General features: G+C 60.9%; 2 protein-coding genes across 19 annotated transcripts in view; one reads left to right on the forward strand and one right to left on the reverse strand.

Annotated features, from left to right (window-relative positions):
- The window catches only part of PKD1 (polycystin 1, transient receptor potential channel interacting), a 47,620-nt gene extending 29,142 nt beyond the window's left edge, over positions 1–18,478 (forward strand). The window contains exons 17-46 of the mRNA XM_065891826.1: positions 1,147–1,290; positions 1,379–1,658; positions 1,730–1,943; positions 2,027–2,198; positions 2,518–2,670; positions 3,413–3,557; positions 3,767–4,389; positions 4,658–4,812; positions 4,988–5,240; positions 5,344–5,539; positions 7,356–7,526; positions 7,607–7,750; positions 7,850–8,060; positions 8,159–8,285; positions 9,377–9,493; positions 9,575–9,624; positions 9,835–10,019; positions 10,110–10,203; positions 13,092–13,204; positions 13,291–13,493; positions 13,569–13,763; positions 14,177–14,316; positions 14,680–14,792; positions 15,050–15,197; positions 15,323–15,448; positions 15,716–15,890; positions 15,969–16,259; positions 16,333–16,467; positions 16,542–16,847; positions 16,943–18,478. Coding sequence (XP_065747898.1) covers positions 1,147–1,290; positions 1,379–1,658; positions 1,730–1,943; positions 2,027–2,198; positions 2,518–2,670; positions 3,413–3,557; positions 3,767–4,389; positions 4,658–4,812; positions 4,988–5,240; positions 5,344–5,539; positions 7,356–7,526; positions 7,607–7,750; positions 7,850–8,060; positions 8,159–8,285; positions 9,377–9,493; positions 9,575–9,624; positions 9,835–10,019; positions 10,110–10,203; positions 13,092–13,204; positions 13,291–13,493; positions 13,569–13,763; positions 14,177–14,316; positions 14,680–14,792; positions 15,050–15,197; positions 15,323–15,448; positions 15,716–15,890; positions 15,969–16,259; positions 16,333–16,467; positions 16,542–16,847; positions 16,943–17,416 — 5,853 coding nt within the window. The 3' untranslated portion in view covers positions 17,417–18,478. The remainder of the gene's footprint in view (positions 1–1,146; positions 1,291–1,378; positions 1,659–1,729; positions 1,944–2,026; positions 2,199–2,517; positions 2,671–3,412; positions 3,558–3,766; positions 4,390–4,657; positions 4,813–4,987; positions 5,241–5,343; positions 5,540–7,355; positions 7,527–7,606; positions 7,751–7,849; positions 8,061–8,158; positions 8,286–9,376; positions 9,494–9,574; positions 9,625–9,834; positions 10,020–10,109; positions 10,204–13,091; positions 13,205–13,290; positions 13,494–13,568; positions 13,764–14,176; positions 14,317–14,679; positions 14,793–15,049; positions 15,198–15,322; positions 15,449–15,715; positions 15,891–15,968; positions 16,260–16,332; positions 16,468–16,541; positions 16,848–16,942) is intronic.
- A 57-nt stretch (positions 18,479–18,535) lies between these two features.
- The window catches only part of TSC2 (TSC complex subunit 2), a 36,521-nt gene continuing 36,186 nt past the window's right edge, over positions 18,536–18,870 (reverse strand). For 17 of the 18 annotated variants that reach the window (XM_065893004.1, XM_065893003.1, XM_065892997.1 and 14 more), the window contains one exon: positions 18,536–18,869. In XM_065893004.1, the coding sequence (XP_065749076.1) occupies positions 18,699–18,869 (171 nt within the window). In that variant the 3' untranslated portion in view covers positions 18,536–18,698. The remainder of the gene's footprint in view (position 18,870) is intronic. The other variant, XM_065892996.1, reaches the window with a different exon arrangement.

Here is an 18,870-nt window from a genome sequence, read left to right on the forward strand (position 1 = left end):
GTAGTTGTGGCACATGGGCTTAGCTGCTCCGCGGCATGTGGGATCTTCCCGGGCCAGGGCCCGAACCCGTGTCCCCTGCATTGGCAGGCAGATTCTTAACCACTGTGCCACCAGGGAAGTCCCCGAGCACCCATTTTTCAGGCTTTTTTTGGTTTTTTGTTTTAGTACTTCTAGAAGCTATTGGTTTTAAATCATTATTACTCTTGATGTTAATTCTACTTAACAAGATGCTTCTCTGGCATTGCTTTCTTCCAAAAAGGCCGTAGCTGTGCACAAAGCTTAGAGGCACAGCACAGGCCCTAGTGGTTTGTGAGAAATTCACTGTCCACGCAGCACTGAAGGCTACCAGCGAGGAGACACGTCCCTTCCCCAGAGCATGGTGTCCCCTCCCTGAATGAGGAGGGCCTGTTCTTGCCTGTGTGTGGAGCACGCTCTGTCTCCCTCCCTAAGCTGCCAGGCGGTCAGGACCACGTATGCTTGGCCCCATGGCACCACTCCTGCTACTGTAACAGGAGTGGGTGCATCAGGCCCTGCTGGTGCCTGGGATGGGGTGTCCATCCCCCGTGCCAGGTTTCTGCCCGGAGTGGCTGTCTGGGGCTGTCTGATGTGGGCCCCGCCCCCAGTGCAGAGAGCAGTGGGAGGCTCAGACGGGGCTGCGCTGAGCTGAGCTATGCTTGTCCCCACGCGGACACTAGTCCATCTGTACCTTCACGCCTCTGTTTATCCGTTTGTAGCTGAGCACCTGTTGAGTGCCTGCTGTGTGCCAGGCCCAAGACCGGCCCGGGGTGCTGCAGAAAATAAGCCCATCATGGTCTGCACTTCATTAAATTCCCTCCTCCCCCTATCTTCCTCCCCTGTCCCTCGCCAATCCTAGGAGTCACAAAACGATACAAACATCCTGGGTGAGGGCTGAGCTCATGGCCCCACAGAACCTGGGCTTCGGCCTGACTTAGGAGTTGGCTGGGTCTGAGAGGAGCTTCTGCAGGTGGGAGAATGGCAGGGGCAGGGGCCCTGCTCTTCCATGGGTTTCGCTACCACCCACCACACGGGGCAGACTCAAGGGTCTGGGCCTCAGGAGCAGAGCCCTGATCCAGAGGCTCCTGGCCAGGGTGGGCATGCCTCTCTCTAATCCTGCCTGGCCTCCAGGTGCTGATCCGGAGTGGCCGGGTACCCATCGTGTCCTTGGAGTGTGTGTCCTGCAAGGCGCAGGCGGTGTACGCAGTGAGTCGCAGCTCCTACGTGTACCTGGAGGGCCGCTGTGACAACTGCGGCGGGGGCTCCGAGCACGGGGTGAGCAGGGGGCCCCGGGTGGGGACCAAAGTTGGTGGGCCTGGGGGAGACCTGCCCCTGAGCACCTGTGATCTGGGTGCCCTCTTAGCGCTGGGCTGCGCGCAGCTTTAGCAATGAGACACTGGTGCTGGATGAGACAACCACGTCCACGGGCAGTGCGGGCATGCGGCTGGTGGTGCGGCGCGGCGTGCTACGGGACGGCGAGGGCTACACATTCACGCTCACGGTGCTGGGCCGCTTGGGCCAGGAGCAGGGCTGCGCCTCCATCCATCTTGCCCCGAACCGCCCTCCACTGGGGGGCTCCTGTCGCCTTTTCCCGCTCGAGGCTGTGCGCGCCCTCACCACCAAGGTGCACTTCGAGTGTGTGGGTGAGTACGGCCCACAGGCACTGGTGATGGGGGGCACATTGGGACCCCGCTGATGCCCTGGGGTCCCACAGGCTGGCAGGACGAGGAGGACGCGGGTGCTCCACTGGTGTATGCCCTGCTGCTGCGGCGCTGTCACCAGGGCCACTGCGAGGAGTTCTGTGTCTACAAGGGCAGCCTCTCCACCTATGGGGCTGTGCTGCCACCTGGCTTTGCGCCCCACTTTGTGGTGGGCTTGGCTGTGGTTGTGCAGGACCAGCTGGGTGCCGCCGTGGTCGCCCTCAACAGGTGAGTCTGTGCCTGTGGAACAGGGCCTGGCTGGGGGTGGGAGGGGGACCCGCCACCTGTTCATCCACAGCCTCTGCCCACAGGTCTCTGGCCATCACCCTGCCAGAGCCCCCCGGAGAGTCCTCCGACGGCCCCCCAGATCTCACGCCCTGGCTGTACAGCCTCACAGAGAGCACGCTGCCTGGGCTGCTGCGCCAGGCCGACCCCCAGCACGTCATCGAATACTCGCTGGCCCTCGTCGCTGTGCTCAATGAGGTCAGTGCGGCTGAGGAGCCCCTCCTGCGCTGGCCTCTGTGCTGGGGGTGGCCCAGACCCCCTCTCCTTACCAGGGCCTCGGCACCACTCCTGCTCCCAGCAGCACCCACTTGCGGGGCCCTCCCCAGTGCCAGGCTGCCTCCTCCTCTCCTCGTGCCCATAGCCCCTACTCGGGGTCCTGGGGAATACCCCTTTTGCCCTTGACACAGGGCTTGAGTCGCCGCTGGTGTTAGGCAGCAGCCGAGATGCCTGCCCTTGGTCAGCCTGCACTGTAGGTGGGGCTGCCCATCTCCTGCTGACGGCTCCCCTGTGCCTGCAGTACGAGCAGGCCCTGGCCATGGTGGCAGAGCCAGACCCTAGGCGGCAGCTGCGCGCCCAGATACGCAAGAACGTCACTGAGACCCTGGTCTCCCTGCGGGTCAACACCGTGGACGACATCCAGCAGGTTGCAGCCGCCCTGGCCCAGTGCACGGTAGGACGAGACACAGGCCCTGCGGCAGCCCTGGGCCCCCAACCCTGACGACCTGAGAGCTCCTTTCCTAGCCAACTCTGTGTGGCCACGTGCCCGTTCTCAGCTATCCCAGCATGAGCCACGGGTGCCCCCCAGGGTGACCCTGCAGGGGTCCAGGGCACAAGGCCCAGGTGTGGGGAGGGGCGAGGCTGTTTTGTACTCTCGCCTGTGAGCCTGTGGTTACACCTGACTCCGCCACCCTCGCCTAGGACTCAGCAGCCGGGCTGGGCTGGGCTCTGTCTTGGCGGCGGGGGTGGGGGGGGACTGTGCTCAGGGTGGCAGGGGATTGCTGCCGAGGCCTTGTGGAGGAGAAGGGAGGGGAAGGTTTTCTGGGTGGGGGTTGCCCTGTCTGCGACATGGCTTATTGGCTGTGTGTGTGGCCGGGGTGGCCATTGGGGCCACATTACCTTGAACTCTGCCTGTGTGTGGGGAAGAGCCACTGAAGGGCTCCTGGCAGAGATGCCCATGGGTGTAGCCGTGTTTGGCATGGATTTTCTAGCTGCAACACGAAAGGTGGTTTGGAACGGCTCCACGGAGGTGGGGAGGCCGCTGTCACAGAGGCTGCTCCAGGATCACAGCGAGCATGGCGGAGCCAAACTGGGCTGAGGGGCAGAAATGGGGGGAGCTGCTGCTGAGTGGCCCCTACCTGGCCTGGGTCAGCCGGGCTGGAGTGGGGCTGGACATGGTGATGGGCTCCCTGCAGGTGTCCAGCTGGGAATTCGTGTGCCGCTCGTGCCTGAAGAAGACACTGCACAAGCTAGAGGGCATGATGCGCATCCTGCAGGCCGAGACCGCTGCGGGCACTGGGACGCCCACTGCCATTGCCGACAGCATCCTCAACATCACAGGTGTGGGCTCCTGCTGCTCCCCGGACCTTCCCCTACCTCTACCCCCCCTTCCAATCTCTGCCCCCCACCGGACCTCTCCCCCCAACCTCTCCCCCAAGCTCTCTGCCACCTCTCCCCCCACCAGACCTCTCCCCAAACCGGACCTCTCCCCCCAACCTTTCCCCATGATCCCTCTCCCCACTTCTCCGCCTAATCTCTCCTATCCGTAGGTGACCTCATCCACCTGGCCAGCTCGGACGTGCAGGGCCCACAGCCCTCGGAGCTGGGGGCAGAGCCGCCGTCACTACTGGTGGCGTCCAGGGCCTACCAGCTCTCATCGGCCCTCATGGGTATCCTCATGCGCTCCCGTGTGCTCAACGAGGAGCCCCTGACCCTGGCGGGTGAAGAGATCGTGGCACAGGGCAAGCGCTCGGATCCACTGAGTCTGCTGTGCCAGGGCGACGCCTCAAGCCCCGGCTGCCACTTCTCCATCCCCACAGCCTTCAGCGGGGCCCTGTCCAACCTCAGTGATGTGGTGCAACTCATCCTCCTCGTCGACTCCAACCCCTTCCCCTTTGGCTACATCAGCAACTACACTGTCTCCACCAAGGTGGCGTCCATGGCTTTCCAGACACAGGCCGGCACCCAGATCCCCATTGGGCAGCTGGCCTCAGAGCGCGCCATTACCGTGAAGGTGCCCAACAACTCAGACCAGGCTGCCCTGGGTCACCGCATCCCTGCTGGCTCCGCCATCGTCCAGCCCCAGGCCTCAGTCAGTGTCGTGGTCACCCCCGAGAACAGCAACCCTGAGGCCGGGCTTCACCTGCAGCTTACTTTCATGGTGCTGAACGGTGCGTGGCACAGCAGGGCCCTCGGTGGGCGGCCTCCTCTTCCCTCCTGTGGCCCAGCCTGTGTGGGGCAGTGGGGTGGCCAGGTGAACAGGTGTTTCTCGCGGGCACCCCCACCTCGTGGCCTTCGGTAAAGTCTGTCTCCTGCTTCATGGGGCCCTGGGGGCCTGGCTGGAGGACAGCGGGGTGGCTGGGGAGGGCTTCTGGGGTTGTCCCCTGGGGTGTGTGAGCTGCCCGAGCAGGTGTCTGAGCCTGCACATGCCACCCGCAGAGCACTACCTGCCGGAGGAGCCTGAGCCCTACCTGGCCGCCTACCTGCACGCTATGCCCTGGCCCAACGAGCACAACTGCTCCGCCAGCAGGAGAATCAGTCTGGAGGTCCTGGCAGGCGACGACCACAGGCCTTACACCTTCTTCATTGCCCCGGGGTGAGCACGTCCTGCCCTGGACCTGGGAGCAGTGGGACTTGTTGGCGGGGTGGGGCTGGTCTCTGAGGGTAGGTGGACATGGTCGGATCCGTATGTGCCAGGGCCCGGGGGCTCCCCGTGGGGTTTGGGGAGCGGGCCAGGCCAGGTCTGGCCATGACACCCCCAATTCTCCCAGGACCAGAGATCTGGGCGCGAGCTACTACCTGAACCTGACCAGCCACTTCCGATGGTCAGCACTGGAGGTGTCCGTGGGTCTGTACACGTCCCTCTGCCAGTACTTCAGCGAGAAGGAGATGGCATGGCGGACGGAGGGCCTCGTGCCCCTAGAGGAGACCTCACCCAGCCAGGCTGTCTGCCTCACCCGCCACCTCACCGCCTTCGGTGCCAGTCTCTTTGTGCCTCCCAGCCACGTCCACTTCATCTTCCCCGTGAGTGGTGCTGCACCCTTGGACTTCTGGGGAGCCCCAGCTCCACCCTGAGCAGGCAAGGGCTGGGCTGCGCCCCTGGGGCCTGATGGCTCTGTCTCCCTAGGAGCCAGCCTCAAGCGTGAACTACATCGTCCTGCTGACGTGCACTGTGTGCCTGGTGACCTATGCGGTCACGGCTGTGATCCTGCGTAAGCTGGACCAGCTGGACGTCAGCCGGGTCCGCGTCATCCCGTTCTGCGGGAAGGGGGGTCGCTTCAAGTATGAGATCCTGGTCAAGACCGGCTGGGGCCGGGGCTCAGGTGAGGGGGGCTGCCTTCCTGATGGGGACTCTTGTAATAGAGGGGTGGCTTCCAGCAGGGGTTTGGGTCACCATGGCTGTGCCAAACAGCAGCTCGTTCATCTGCACCTGTGGGCATGCAGTGGGCTCGTAGTCCCTGTGGGCAGCCGCTGACGTGCACAGCCGGGTGGAATAGCCTGACGATTGGTGTGGGAAATGATTATTAAATGAATAAATCGTCCTGGTGAAAAGATTGTTTTCAAGACATCAAAAGCTCTTGAACTTTGGTTAAAAATGTGGGAAGAAACGTGATGATGTGGAGTTAGCACAGTGTAACATGAAGCGTTAGACGCTGAGAACTAAAGTGCCTTATTTCTTTGTGGGAAACTTACCAAGGGTAGTTTGAGCAGCACTTGCCTTCTCATCTGTAATTGCCACCCGAGGGGGCATCTTTGTGCCTTGGCCAGCGGACACTTTGCTGCCGACCTCTTGTGCTCTCCTCACTGTGAAGTACCTCTGAGAGTTCTTTCCACGTGAAGTTTTTGCCGGCATCCATAGCTATGTGACGTCTTCATCCTTTTTGTCTCAACGATTGCTCTCACTCATGTTGGTGAGTTTGCTGTCAGCGACGGCCTCTCCAGAGCCCCTGGGGCAGCGGCAGCGACAGTGGCCCCGTGGTCGGCTGTTTCTTCAGTCGTGTGTTTGCCTTTGATGCAAATTTCGCTTCCTTGGTACCATTTTTCATTTCTATGCTGTGCTTTCATCTTTGTCACCTGGTTCTCTCTTTTGTCTTTTAAATTTTTTTTGGCTGCGTTGGGTCTTCGTTGCTGCTTGCGCAGGCTTTCTCTAGCTGAGGTGAGTGGGGGTCTACTCTTCATTGCGGTGCGTGGGCTTCTTTCTCACTGTGGTGGCTTCTCTTATGGAGCATGGGCTCTAGGTGTGCAGGCTTCAGTAGTTGCAGCACGCGGGCTCAGTAGTTGTGGCTTGCAGGCTCTAGAGCACAGGCTCAGTAGTTGTGGCACACGGGCTTAGTTGCTCCATGGTATGTGGGATCTTCCCGGTCCAGGGCTCAAACCCGTGTCCTCTGCATTGGCAGGCGGATTCTTAACCACTGCGCCACCAAGGAAGTCCCTCTCTTTTATTTATTTTATTTATTTTTGTTTATTTATTTTGTTTGTTTGTTTCATGGTACGCGGGCCTCTCACTGTTGTGGCCTCTCCCATTGTGGAGCACAGGCTCTGGACGCGCAGGTTTAGCGGCCATGGGTCACGGGCCCAGCCGCTCCGCGGCACGTGGGATCTTCCCGGACCGGGGCACGAACCCGTGTCCCCTGCATCGGCAGGCGGACTCTCAACCACTGCACCACCAGGGAAGCCCCTTATTTTTAATTTTTTTTTTGGTCCTCTGTGTTGATGACCCACTTTTATAAAACGTCGTGTAGGTTTATCACTGGGGACATGGGGCAACACTGCTGTGCACTTGGTGGTCCGTATGGGGACTGAGAGGTGTATGGTGACTGGTCACCAGCAGCCTCTGGGAGAGGTGATGTCACCCGTCAGGACATGCATCTCTTGTGTAGTGGACTGAAGGCTGGCAGCCACCTTCACGTTCCATGCTGTTACTCGCAGTTAAGGCACCACCACAGCTGGCATTTGAATTGTGTCACTGGGGGCCGTTCATTTAATGGTTTGAGGCGACTGAGATCCATTTGTATCAGAGCCGCAGGGTGAGGGCTGCCTGTGCCTGTCGAAGGAAGGTTGTCAGGGCAGACTCGCCCGGGGTCAATGTCTGGTGGGCGGCAAGCCCAGAGTCCTGCCCCCTGTTCCTCCGTCCTTCAGGGACCACAGCTCATGTGGGCATCATGCTGTACGGGGCGGACAGCCGCAGCGGCCACCGGCACCTGGATGGGGACGGAGCCTTCCACCGCAACAGCCTGGACATCTTCCAGATCGCCACCCCACACAGCCTGGGCAGCGTGTGGAAGATCCGCGTGTGGCATGACAACAAAGGTCTGGGGGCCCTGCTGCTGCCGCCCCCACCCCCCTTTTGCCCCACCCAGCCCTGACCACCCTGCCCCTCCCCTCCACAGGGCTGAGCCCTGCCTGGTTCCTGCAGCACATCATCGTCAGGGACCTGCAGAACGCCCGCAGCACCTTCTTCCTGGTCAACGACTGGCTGTCAGTGGAGACGGAGGCCAACGGGGGCCTGGTGGAGAAGGAGGTGCTGGCGGCAAGTAAGGCCCTGCCCCGGTGGCGGCGGGGCCATGGGGTGGGGGTGGGGGGCTGGGGCTCCTGGCCCTGGGATCTCCTGAAGCCCTCCTGTCCCCGCCCAGGCGATGTGGCCCTGCAGCGGTTCCAGCGCCTCCTGGTGGCCGAACTGCAGCGCGGCTTCTTTGACAAACATGTCTGGCTCTCCATGTGGGACCGGCCACCTCGGAGCCGCTTTACACGTGTCCAGCGAGCCACGTGCTGCGTCCTCCTCATCTGCCTCTTCCTGGGTGCCAACGCCGTGTGGTACGGTGCTGTGGGAGATGCTACCTACAGGTGGGTGCTGTGGGGGTCGGCACACCCTCTCTCTGCCCAACCCCCAACCCCTCCTGCCCCACCCCCCAAGCCAGCCCATCTCTCCTCTCCTGCCACAGTGTGAGGCCCGCGTCCAGTCTGATCCCACTGAGCATCGACACCATCGCCGTCGGCCTGGTGTCCAGCCTGGTTGTCTACCCCGTCTACCTGGCCATCCTGTTCCTCTTCCGGATGTCCCGGAGCAAGGTGGGCGGGGGTCCTGGAGCATGGGCACGGCTGCCCCTGCCAAGGGCTGTGCTGTTCAGTATGGCAGCCAGAGAGGGGTCAGGAGCCAGGGGAGAGATGCAGGGTGTCAGAATCAGGAGTGAACAGGGGTCACTGCTGACACCACTGAAGCAAACAGGACTGGCTGGGGAACTGGCTGATGCCCTTGTCTCATAAGAAAGGGTCATACACCATGACAAGTGGCATTTCCCCCAGGAACCCAGAATGGACATCCTTAGCTGTATGTGGCTGTGTTTTTTTGGGGGGGCAGGGTTTTTTTTTTGTTTTTTTTAAATTTTTGGCCATGCCATGGGGCATGCAGGATCTTAGTTCCCCGAATAGGGATCGAACCCACGCCCTCTGCAGTGGAAGCACGGAGTCCTAACCAGTAGACTGCCAGGGAATTTCCCATATGTGGCTGTTTTTATATATATGTGTGTGTGTGTGTATATATTTTTACATATATATATATATATTTTTTTTTTTTTTTTTTTGGCTGCGTTGGGTCTTCATTGCTGCGTGCAGGCTTTCTCTAGTTGCGGCGAGTGGGGGCTACTCTTCGTTTTGGTCCATGGGCTTCTCATTGCAGTGGCTTCTCTTGTTGCGGAGCATGGGCTCTAGGCACACAAGCTTCAGTAGTTGTGGCACACGGGCTTAGTAGTTGTGGCTCACGGGCTCTAGAGCACAGGCTCAGTAGTTGTGGCACATGGGCTTAGTTGCTCTGCGGCCTGTGGGATCTTCCCGGACCAGGGATCGAACCTGTGTCCCCTGCATTGGCAGGCAGATTCTTAACCACTGTGCCACCAGGGAAGTCCCTGGCTGTTTATATTTAAGTTGATTAAAATTAGATAAAATTAAAACTTCAGCTTCTCCATTACACCAGCCACACTTCAGGTGTTCTGTATTGGCATGTGGCAAGTAGTTCCTGTGATGGACAGTGTAGGTGTAGAATGTGTGCATCTAGAACATTCTCCAGGAGAGCACTGCTCTAGACTCTGCCTGCCAGGAGCGAGCATGCCTCCCCACAGCAGGGGCCCAAGCTGCCTCCCACTGACTGCCTGCCTCTCCTGCAGGTGGCCGGGGGCCCGAGCCCCACACCAGCAGGGCCGCAGGCGCTGGACATGGACAGCTGCCTGGACTCATCTGTGCTGGACAGCTCCGTACTTGCCTTCCCAGGACTCGGCGCTGAGGTGCGGGCTCCCCAGGGCCTGCCCGGATGGGGTCGTGTTCTGGGCAGCCTGGAATCAGGTTTCCTCTGTGCTTCTCAACAGGCCTTTGCTGGACAAATGAAACATGACTTATTTGTGGAGGATTCTAAAAGGTGGGGGTCTCTAGAGGAAATGTGAGCCATTTCTCCTGTAGGTCAGCTGCGCCTCGCATGTGCCGCGTCACGTGTCCTCGTCCGTGTGTCGTGGGGCTGTCCCGGGAATGTTTGCTCAGCAGCACCTCATGTCCATGTGTGACGGGACTTGGGTTGGGTATGTGTGCAGACGCGTCCTCCGGGCTCCCCTTGCTGACCTGTCGCCTGCAGCCTGGTGTGCTGGCCATCCAGCGAAGGCACCCTCAGTTGGCCAGACTTGCTGAGTGACCCGTCCGTCATGGGCAGCACCTTGCAGCGGCTGGCCCGGGGCCGGATGGGCCGCACGCTGGGCCCAGAGGATGACAGTCTCTCCCTGGTCAGCCCCTCCTCACCTGCCAAATACTTCTCAGCTTCAGGTGGGTGAGCAGGGGTGGGGAGGGTGGTGTCCCCCAGCTCCCCCCAGGAGGAGGGAAGGCTCCAGGGCTGACACATTTTGCTCCCTGCAGATGAAGACCTGATCCGGCAGATCCTGGCTGAAGGGGCTGGCAGCCTGGCCCCCACCCAGGACACTCAAGGAGAAACAGACCTGCTCGCTGGCCTGTGAGTGCCCAGCTCCTGGGGGTGGGGGGCAGCAGGGAGCCCAGCCAAGTAACCCTGCTCCCTGTCTGGGCCTGCACTCGTGCTGTCCAGCCAGTGTGGGGCTGGGGCGAAGTTGTTAGGCCTCAGAGTCCCTCATCTGTTGAAAGACCTCGTGGGGTCACCAGGGCCTAGCCAGTGTTCCCTTTAGGGTGGCAGGAGGGAGGGATGTTTGAGTAACAAAAGGCCACCAGTGTGAAGATGGCAGAACCTGCCATGATGCGGGGTTGTATAAATAGCTAATGTTTTTCTTTTCGACACTATTTCAATTTCATGGTTTTTCTTTTCTTTTTTTTTGGCCGCACGGTGGGGTTTCGTTCTCTGACCAGGGATTGAACCTGGGCCCTGGCAGTGAAAGTGCCGAGTCCTAACCACTGGACCGCCAGGGAATTCCCTTCAGTTTTATGTTTTTAAGAATGTCTCAACTTCTTGGCTGGTTTCCAATTTAATAACAAAGATTCACATAGAATTACCTCATACCTCTTTTCTCATCTGTACCTATTTTAATATCCGTATTTCCATTCCTTCTAACTATTCTAATTTTCAAGCAACCAAAAATTACTGAGATATACAAACTTTCCCAGAACACAGAGAAAAAGGTAAAGCTTCTCAATTTGTTTAACGAAGACAGATAACAATGCCATGATAGAATTTTAATGAAGGAATTGCCAATCAGTTTGGAAACCTATGCTATGAGGAAGCCCTGGTAGTAATTAGCAGCTGACCACCCCACCATCTTCAGCCCAGAGCCCTCCCTGACACCCAGGTCCAGACATCCACCTGCCAGTAAGCAACTTCTCCACATGAGTGTCCAGGGCAGCACAGACTCGCACAGCAACATGAGATGTCTCAGGAAAGGGCAGATGCACTCTTGGACTGACCAAGACAAAATTCTTGGATTCATTCTTGACTCCTCTCTTTTCAAGTACTTTCTCACACGAGCCTTTAACAGATTCTGTCTGCTACTTTCCAGATTCGGAATCTGACCTTCTCTCCACCTGCCCTTGCACCTACCATCCAAACATCATCCTCTGCCTGGACCATTCCAGGGCTGACTCAGCAGAGTCCTGTTCCTTCCTTACAGCTCACCTTCCTTCTCCCTGCAGCAGACCCTGCCACTGCCCTCCTGGGGTGGGGAGGGGGGCACATTGGTATGGGCTGTTGGTGGGAGGCCTCAGCTCTTCGCCATCTGGACCTCAGCACTAGGCTGCTTGAGCATCCTCACAACATGGCGACCAAAGTGAGTGGTCCAGGAGAACAAGGTGGAAGCCATAGTGTCCCTTTGTGGCCCAGCCCCTTATTCACACACAATCATTTCCACAGTATTCTCTTGGTTAGGAGGAAAGCATCACTGGGGCCATCCCGCAGGTGACCTGCTGCAACTGGGCACAGTTCTCACAATGCTCCCCCAACCACACCTGATCTGGCCCCACCCACCCCCTCCCTGTCCCTCTCTTGCCACCTCCGTCACCCACTTCCTTTGGCTGTGGCTTCCGTTGCTCTTCTGTCCTCATCTTTTATATTAGCTGCTCCCTTTGCCTGGAGGGTTCTTCCCAAGACAGGAGCCTCACCTTCTACTTCCTTCAGGTCTCCTCTCAGATACTTCCTGATCAGAGCCTTCCTTCCTGCCCCGTGTAAATAATGTAAAAGGCACGGGAATGTGGGCGCGTGCTCGTGCAGGGCAGAAACAGGCCTGTCTCCGTGTCCTCCCCTGCTTCGCCTATGCTTTCTGTCTGCTTCCCTCACCAGCACGTGCACATGACATGCACATGGACTGTGCTCGTCTCTCAGTGCGTAGAGCAGGGCCTGGCATCTAGTTAGGGGACGTCATGCTGGTTGTGACCGAAGGAATCAGTGAACCCAATCAGACATAGCCTTTGCTCTCCTGCAGCTTAGAGTCAAATGTCAAACCCTATGTATTCTAGCTGAACCACTGATCCCGATACGACTTGTTTCTATCTGCGTGTAAAATGTAAACACACATAGAGAAAAAGGACTAGAAATAACTATTAACACTACTGTTCTTTGCATGATGGAAATCTATTTTCTACAAATAGTTTATGCTACTTTTATAATCAGAAAAATCCATTTCAAGAGAAAAGTGTGTCCTGTATATTCATGTCTGTTCTCTCTGTGCTGTCCCACCTCCAGAAGCCATAATGCCTTTTATTCCCTGGGAGACGCACAAAACCAGAAAGGTTTGCCGCCACTCAGCGGCAGGCGTGTCTGGACGCCCATTCTCTTCAGGGCACAGCGGTGCAGACCCGCTGCTAAGTGTGTGCACTTTGTCCCCAGTTCATGGCTGTCACCATCTTGCTTCCCTCTTTCTTTCTCCCCCTTCTCTCCTCTCTGCTCTGGCTCCTGTAGCTGCCCTCTCTCTGTAGCAGCTCTGGAGCCCGGAAGGTCAGGTCGGGTGGCGCCGGGAGAGACAGGCAGCTCGGCATGTGAAAGACACATGTACGTTTCCTTGTCCAGAAGCCGGTCTTGGGTTTCGCGTGCAGGGAGGCCTGGTTTGCTGGCACAGAGATCAGGCTGGGGGACCAGGCTGGAGGCCGGATGGTGGCACTGTGGGGGGCAATGGCTGCTGGAGTGGTGGCAGGACGGAGGGGCAACAGGTCACAGTGATGTGAGGTGAGGACCGGGTCCCGGACGAGGTGACCTGGCCCCTCCCCAGAGTGACCAGTGGTGTTCTGGCCTTCAGCACCATCTCCACCTGGCTTGGGGCAGTGTCCTCTCTCTCCATGGACCAGGAGAAGGGAATGCACGGGCCCAGAGAGGTGGGCTGGCCGCGCCTTGGGTGGCGTGTGGGCCAACAGGTGAGTGCTGGCTGCTCCCCTCTGCCTGTGCCTCAGGTGCAGTGCCCCTGGTGAGAGGAATCAGACGCTGATGCTGCCAGGGGAGAGGGGGCTGCCCAGCCCAAGCCTGACGTGGGAGCAGCCCCAGCCGGCAGAGCTGTCCAGGACAGGTGCGCTCCTGAATCCCTAGGTTGGCCCTCCCCACCCCTTCCTCTGCGCTGCTGGTGACCTGTCCTGTCTGTGTCTGCCTCCCCAGGGCTGGTGGAGGGTCTGCGGAAACGACTGCTGCCGGCCTGGTGTGCGCCCCTGGCCCACGGGCTTAGCCTGCTCCTGGTGGCCGTGGCCGTGGGGGTGTCAGGGTGGGTCGGCGCTGGCTTCCCCCCCAGCGTGTCTGTCATGTGGCTCCTCTCAAGCAGCTCCAGCTTCCTGGCTTCGTTCCTCTGCTGGGAGCCACTCAAGGTAAGTGGGATGCAGGGGGGCCAGGCTGCCAGCCTCTGGCACCCACGGGCCCCTCTGATGCTAGCCCTGGTCCAGGTCCTGCTGGAAGCTCTGTATTTCTCACTGGTGGCCAAGCGGCTGCACCCTGATGAGGATGATACGCTGGTGGAAAGCCCGGCCGTGACGCCCGTGAGCGAGCGTGTGCCCCGCGTGCGGCCGCCCCATGGCTTTGCGCTCTTCCTGGCAAAGGAGGAAGCCCGAAAGGTCAAGAGGCTGCACAGGATGCTGAGGGTGAGCTCAGGCCACGCAGCCAGCGCCTGCCCTCCCTCTCTGGCCTCCTGGCCAGGGCAGCATCTTCCAGGAGATCCTGCCTTTCTCAAAAGTCTCACCTGCACCCTCTTTCTGACCACCAAAGGCCCTTTAGCAGGTGGTGTAGGGCTCTGCAGCCCCCGCCCCAACTCCCTCCCATCACCTCCTGGCCCATCCTCCTGCCCAACTCAAATGCCTGCTCCTTCCTGGCCTCACTGGGCCCTGGTGCGGCTCCTTGGCCTTCACGGACCACGTCTGCCCCCAGGCCTGGCTCTCAGCACAAGGCCCCCTGGCTGTGGGCACTTTGCTGCCCAGCGTCTGGAAGCCCTGCTCTGTCACGGGTGGGGTGGGGGCAGGCAGGATTCAGCTGACTCTGGGTCATCCCTGCCCCCCAGGGCCTTCTGGTATACATGTTCTTCCTGCTGGTGACGCTGCTGGCCAACTATGGGGACACCTCGTGCCACAACCATGCCTACCGCCTGCAGAGCGCCATCAAGCAGGAGCTGGACAGCCAGGCCTTCCTGGCCATCACCCGGTATGGACGCCCCGATATGCAGGCACAGGTCTATCTTTTTGGCCAGGGTGGTGCTGATGCTGACCAGGGTCCACCTTGATCCCGCCCTTGGTCCAACCCAGCCCCTAGGGGATATTGGGAAGCACCTCAATACATTTTTGGTTGTCAGAACTGGAGTGGGTGTTGCTGACAATGGGTAGAGACCACAGACACTGCTCAACACCCTGGCTGAGGAACCAGGTTGTGCCTCGTCCCCTGGGGTAGCACTGGCCGCCTCCCCCTGGCTGGGCCGGGGCTACAGTAGCAATGCTGTCTGGGCCTCTGACCTCTGGTGGGCCCTAGAAGCTGAAGGATGGAGCATGTGACTCTGTCTGGTGTGGTCAGGTCTGATGAGTTCTGGCCGTGGATGTCCCACGTGCTGCTCCCCTACATCCACGGGAACCCGTCCAGACCAGAGCTGGGGCCCCCACGACTGCGGCAGGTGCGGCTACAGGAAGGTGAGCTGGGGTGGGGCACCCTGCCATTTACCCATCCTTTTTTCCAAAGAGAAGCCTTTGGCCAGGGTCTGGTTCCAACTCCCTTAGCTGGGTGACCTCCCTGCCTCAGTTTCTCGATGTGTAGGTGAGACAGTGACATCTATCTTCTGGGTTGCTGGGAGGGTTCGGTGAGATCCCATAGAGCTCAGCCTAGGAGGCTGGTGAACAGTCAATGCTCCTGGTTTGGCCGGGCTCATTCCCCAGCCCTCTGCTTTCAGCGCTCTGCCCGGAGCCGCCTGGCTCAGGGGCCCCTACGTGCTTAGCAGCCTCAGGGGGCTTCAGCACCAGCGACTACGGCATTGGCTGGGGGAGTGCTGCCCACAACGGCTCTGAGATGTGGGCCTACTCGGCGCCAGACCTGCTGGGGTGAGCACGGAGGGCAGGTCAGGGTGCCCAGGGGGCAGGGGGAGTTCCCCAGAGGAGCCCCTCGTTCCAGCCCACTCCCACGTTCTGCATGGCGCCGGCTCAGACACTGTCCTCCTCCCTGGCAGCGTCTGGTACTGGGGCTCCTGCGCCGTGTATGACAGCGGGGGCTACGTGCAGGAGCTGGGGCCCAGCCTGGAAGAGAGCCGCGCGCAGCTGGGCTTCCTGCAGCTGCACAACTGGATCGACAACAGGTGGGCGCCCTTCCCTCAGCTCCTCCCGAACCCCGCCCACTGTGCACGTCGGTCACATCTGCGGGCTGGCTCACTCCTGCGCCCAGCTTCGCTGCTTCTTATCATCCCCTGAAGGAGCCCAGCGAGCCCGCCTGCAGCCTCGCGGCCTCCCCAGTGCACGCCTCACCCTCCCAACACCTGCCCCCAAGCTTCTTCTGCGAGCGCATCGGCTTTTCCTGGCGCGTCCCCTTCCTTCCCACCCCGTCTGACTCCGGGCCCTCCGCGCAGGAGCCGTGCAGTGTTCGTGGAGCTCACGCACTACAGCCCGGCGGTGGGGCTGCACGCCGCCGTCACGCTGCGCCTGGAGTTCCCGGCGGCCGGACACGCCGTAGCGGCGCTCAGCGTCCGCCCGTTCGCGCTGCGGCGCCTTAGCGCCGGCCTCTCGCTGCCGCTGCTCACCTCGGTAGGCCCCGCCCCGGCCCCGCCCCGGCCCCGATGCCCCCGCCCCTGTCCTGACCCCTCCCCTGCCCCGCCTCCATAGGTGAGCCTGCTGCTGTTCGCTGTGTACTTCTCCGCGGCTGAGGTGCGCGCCTGGCGCAGGGAGGGGCGTGCGCGCGCCACGCGGCCTGGGACCTGGGCGCGGTGGCTGCTGGTGGCGCTGACTGCGGCCGCAGCACTGGTGCGCCTGGCCCAGCTGGGCGCCGCTGACCGCCAGTGGACCCGCTTCCTGCGCGGCCGCCCGCGCCGCTTTACCAGCTTCGAGCAGGTGGCACAGCTGAGCGCCGTGGCCCGCGGCCTGACCGCCTCGCTGCTCTTCTTGCTTTTGGTCAAGGTGAGTGTTGGGCCGGTGTGCCGGGGCGAGCCGGCGTTGGCGGGGTCGGTCGGCTGACGCCCTCTGTCCACAGGCTGCCCAGCAGCTGCGCTTTGTGCGCCAGTGGTCGGTTTTCGGCAAGACGCTGTGCCGGGCCCTGCCAGAGCTCGTGGGGGCGGCCTTAGGCCTGGTGGTGCTCGCCGTGGCCTACGCGCAACTGGCTGTCCTGGTAGGTACCAGTGGGGCCATCGGAGAGGGTGGCTTAGCCCAGGCCGCGCCTCACTCATGCCACCTTCCCCACAGTTGGTCTCCTCCTGCGTGGACTCACTTCGGAGCGCTGCCCGGGCCCTCCTGGTGCTGTGTCCCGAGGCTGGGGGTCCTGCCCTGTGCCCTGCGGAGTCCTGGCGCCTGTCCCCTGTGCTATGCACGGGGCTCTGGGCCCTGCGGCTGTGGGGTGCCCTGAGGCTGGGGGCAGTCCTCCTGCGGTGGCGGTACCACGCTCTGCGTGGGGAGCTGTACCGCCCAGCTTGGGAGCCGCAGGACTACGAGATGGTGGAACTGTTCTTGCGCCGGCTGCGCCTCTGGATGGGCTTCAGCAAAGTCAAGGAGGTGGGTACGGCCCAGTGGGGGGGAGAGGGACGCACCCTGGGCCCAGCTGAGCCCAGGGTGCAGCCGGACTGACCGAGCCCCTGTGCCGCCCCCAGTTCCGCCACAAAGTCCGCTTTGAAGGGATGGAGCCCCTGCCCTCCCGCTCATCCAGGGGCTCCAAGTCTTCTCCGGATGTGCCCCCACCCAGCGGAGGCTCCGACGCCTCCCACCCCTCCACCTCCTCCAGCCAGCTGGATGGGCTGAGTGTGGGCTTGGGCCGGCTAGGGCCCCGAGGGGAGCCCGAACCTGAGCCCTCCCGTCTCCAAGCCGTGTTTGAGGCCCTACTCACCCAGTTTGACCGACTCAACCAGGCCACGGAGGATGTCTACCAGCTGGAGCAGCGGCTGCAGAGCCTGCATGGCCGCAGGAGCAGCGGGCCCACAGCCTCACCTCCCCCTAGCCCCTCCCCAGGCCTGAGGCCAGTCCTGCCCAGCTGCCTTGTCCGGGTCAGTGGAGGCGTTGGCTTGGCTATAGGCCCCAGCAGGGCATCCCTGCGGGCCAAGAACAAGATCCACCCCAGCAGCACTTAGTCCCAGGGGATCTGGGCTCATGCCTCTTCTCTGGGGTGGGCCTGTGGCTTCACTCTGGCCCCTCAGAGCCAGAGCAGACACCGCTCAGTATTATTACCTTCTGCCACCCTCGAGGTTTCAGGCCAGGCAGAACAGCTGCACGCAGGTCCCCCAGAGAGCAGGCAGCACTTGTGTCTCTCTGTGGGCTTCAGCACTTTAAAGAGGCCGCGTGGCCAGCTAGGACCCAGGGTCCCCTCCCCAGTTCCCTGTGGGAGGACACAACAGTATTGGACTGAGTGCCCGGCCTCTGAGATGCTAATTTATTTCCCAAGTCCTCAGGTACAGCGGGCTGTGCCCGGCCCCACCTCCTGGGCAGACATCTCCCCCTTGCTAAGGATCCAGGCTATGGGGGATGGAACCTGCACTTCCTGTCATCCTCCCCCCCTAAATTATTACCTCCTCTGTCCCCCTGCTGAGTGCATTCACCTCCAGCTGCCGCTGTGTGTCTATTGTCTGTCAGTAATTTATGTGGGGTTAAAATGTATATATTTTTGTACGTCGCTTTTATTTTTCAATGGGGCCAAGGGGCCTGGTGGCTGAAAGAGCCTGTGCCCACTGTCACCCACCTTAAGGGGGAGCTGGGACTGCAGAGCTGGCCTCCCTCCCCAGACACCTGCCCACACGGCTAGGGAAGCAACAGCCATTTCTTGGCTCCAAGTCTGGACTTGGGCAGGTGCTGGGCAGAGAGGACAGTTGGAGGGGTGCAACCACCCCGGGCCCTTCTTGTCACCACCATGGCCTTATTCTCCTCCCCTGCCCAGGCCTGCTGGTGGGTCTGGGCGAGGGGCAGCACCAGTGCATGGCACGGGGCCCTAGGGTGGGTAGGGGGAAAGATCTCTCCCCGGGGGCTGGCTCCCGGGCCAGGGGAGGTGAGCATGACAGTGCACATGTGAGGCTTTCCTGAGGGCAAGGCCCCAACAGCAGCCTGACAGGCCCCCTCCCCACTCCAGTGGGCATGGCCAAAGCTACAGCCTCGATCCCACCCCACCCAACACACGAAGTCAAATAAATGAGTTGACTGACCGTTCCAGTGTCTGTGTCCACTCCGGTGTCTGTGTCCAAGCACACAGGTCTGGGCCACACCAGCACTTTATTTGCACAAATAAATACCACCCAGTGTGCCTCATGGGGGCAGGGAGAGTCCGGCAGCACGGCTGCTCAGGTGACAGCTGGGGGAGCCCAGGCACGTGCTCAGCATCTCAGAGAAGCCCCAACAGGACCAGGCACCAGCCCCCGTGCAGCCTCACACAAACTCAGTGAAGTCATCCACGGAGGAGACGAGGCGCTTCCGCTGGCCTGTCTCGTAGGTGGGCGTGGACTCAGCTGGGGCCTGCGTGGGGGCCTTGGCGTGGCCAGGAGGGTGAGTCTGCATCAGGGGCAGGCTGGCATTTGAGTAGTGGGCTTCCTCACGGATC

Source organism: Phocoena phocoena, chromosome 15, assembly GCF_963924675.1.
Source record: "Phocoena phocoena chromosome 15, mPhoPho1.1, whole genome shotgun sequence".
NCBI lineage: Eukaryota > Metazoa > Chordata > Mammalia > Artiodactyla > Phocoenidae > Phocoena > Phocoena phocoena.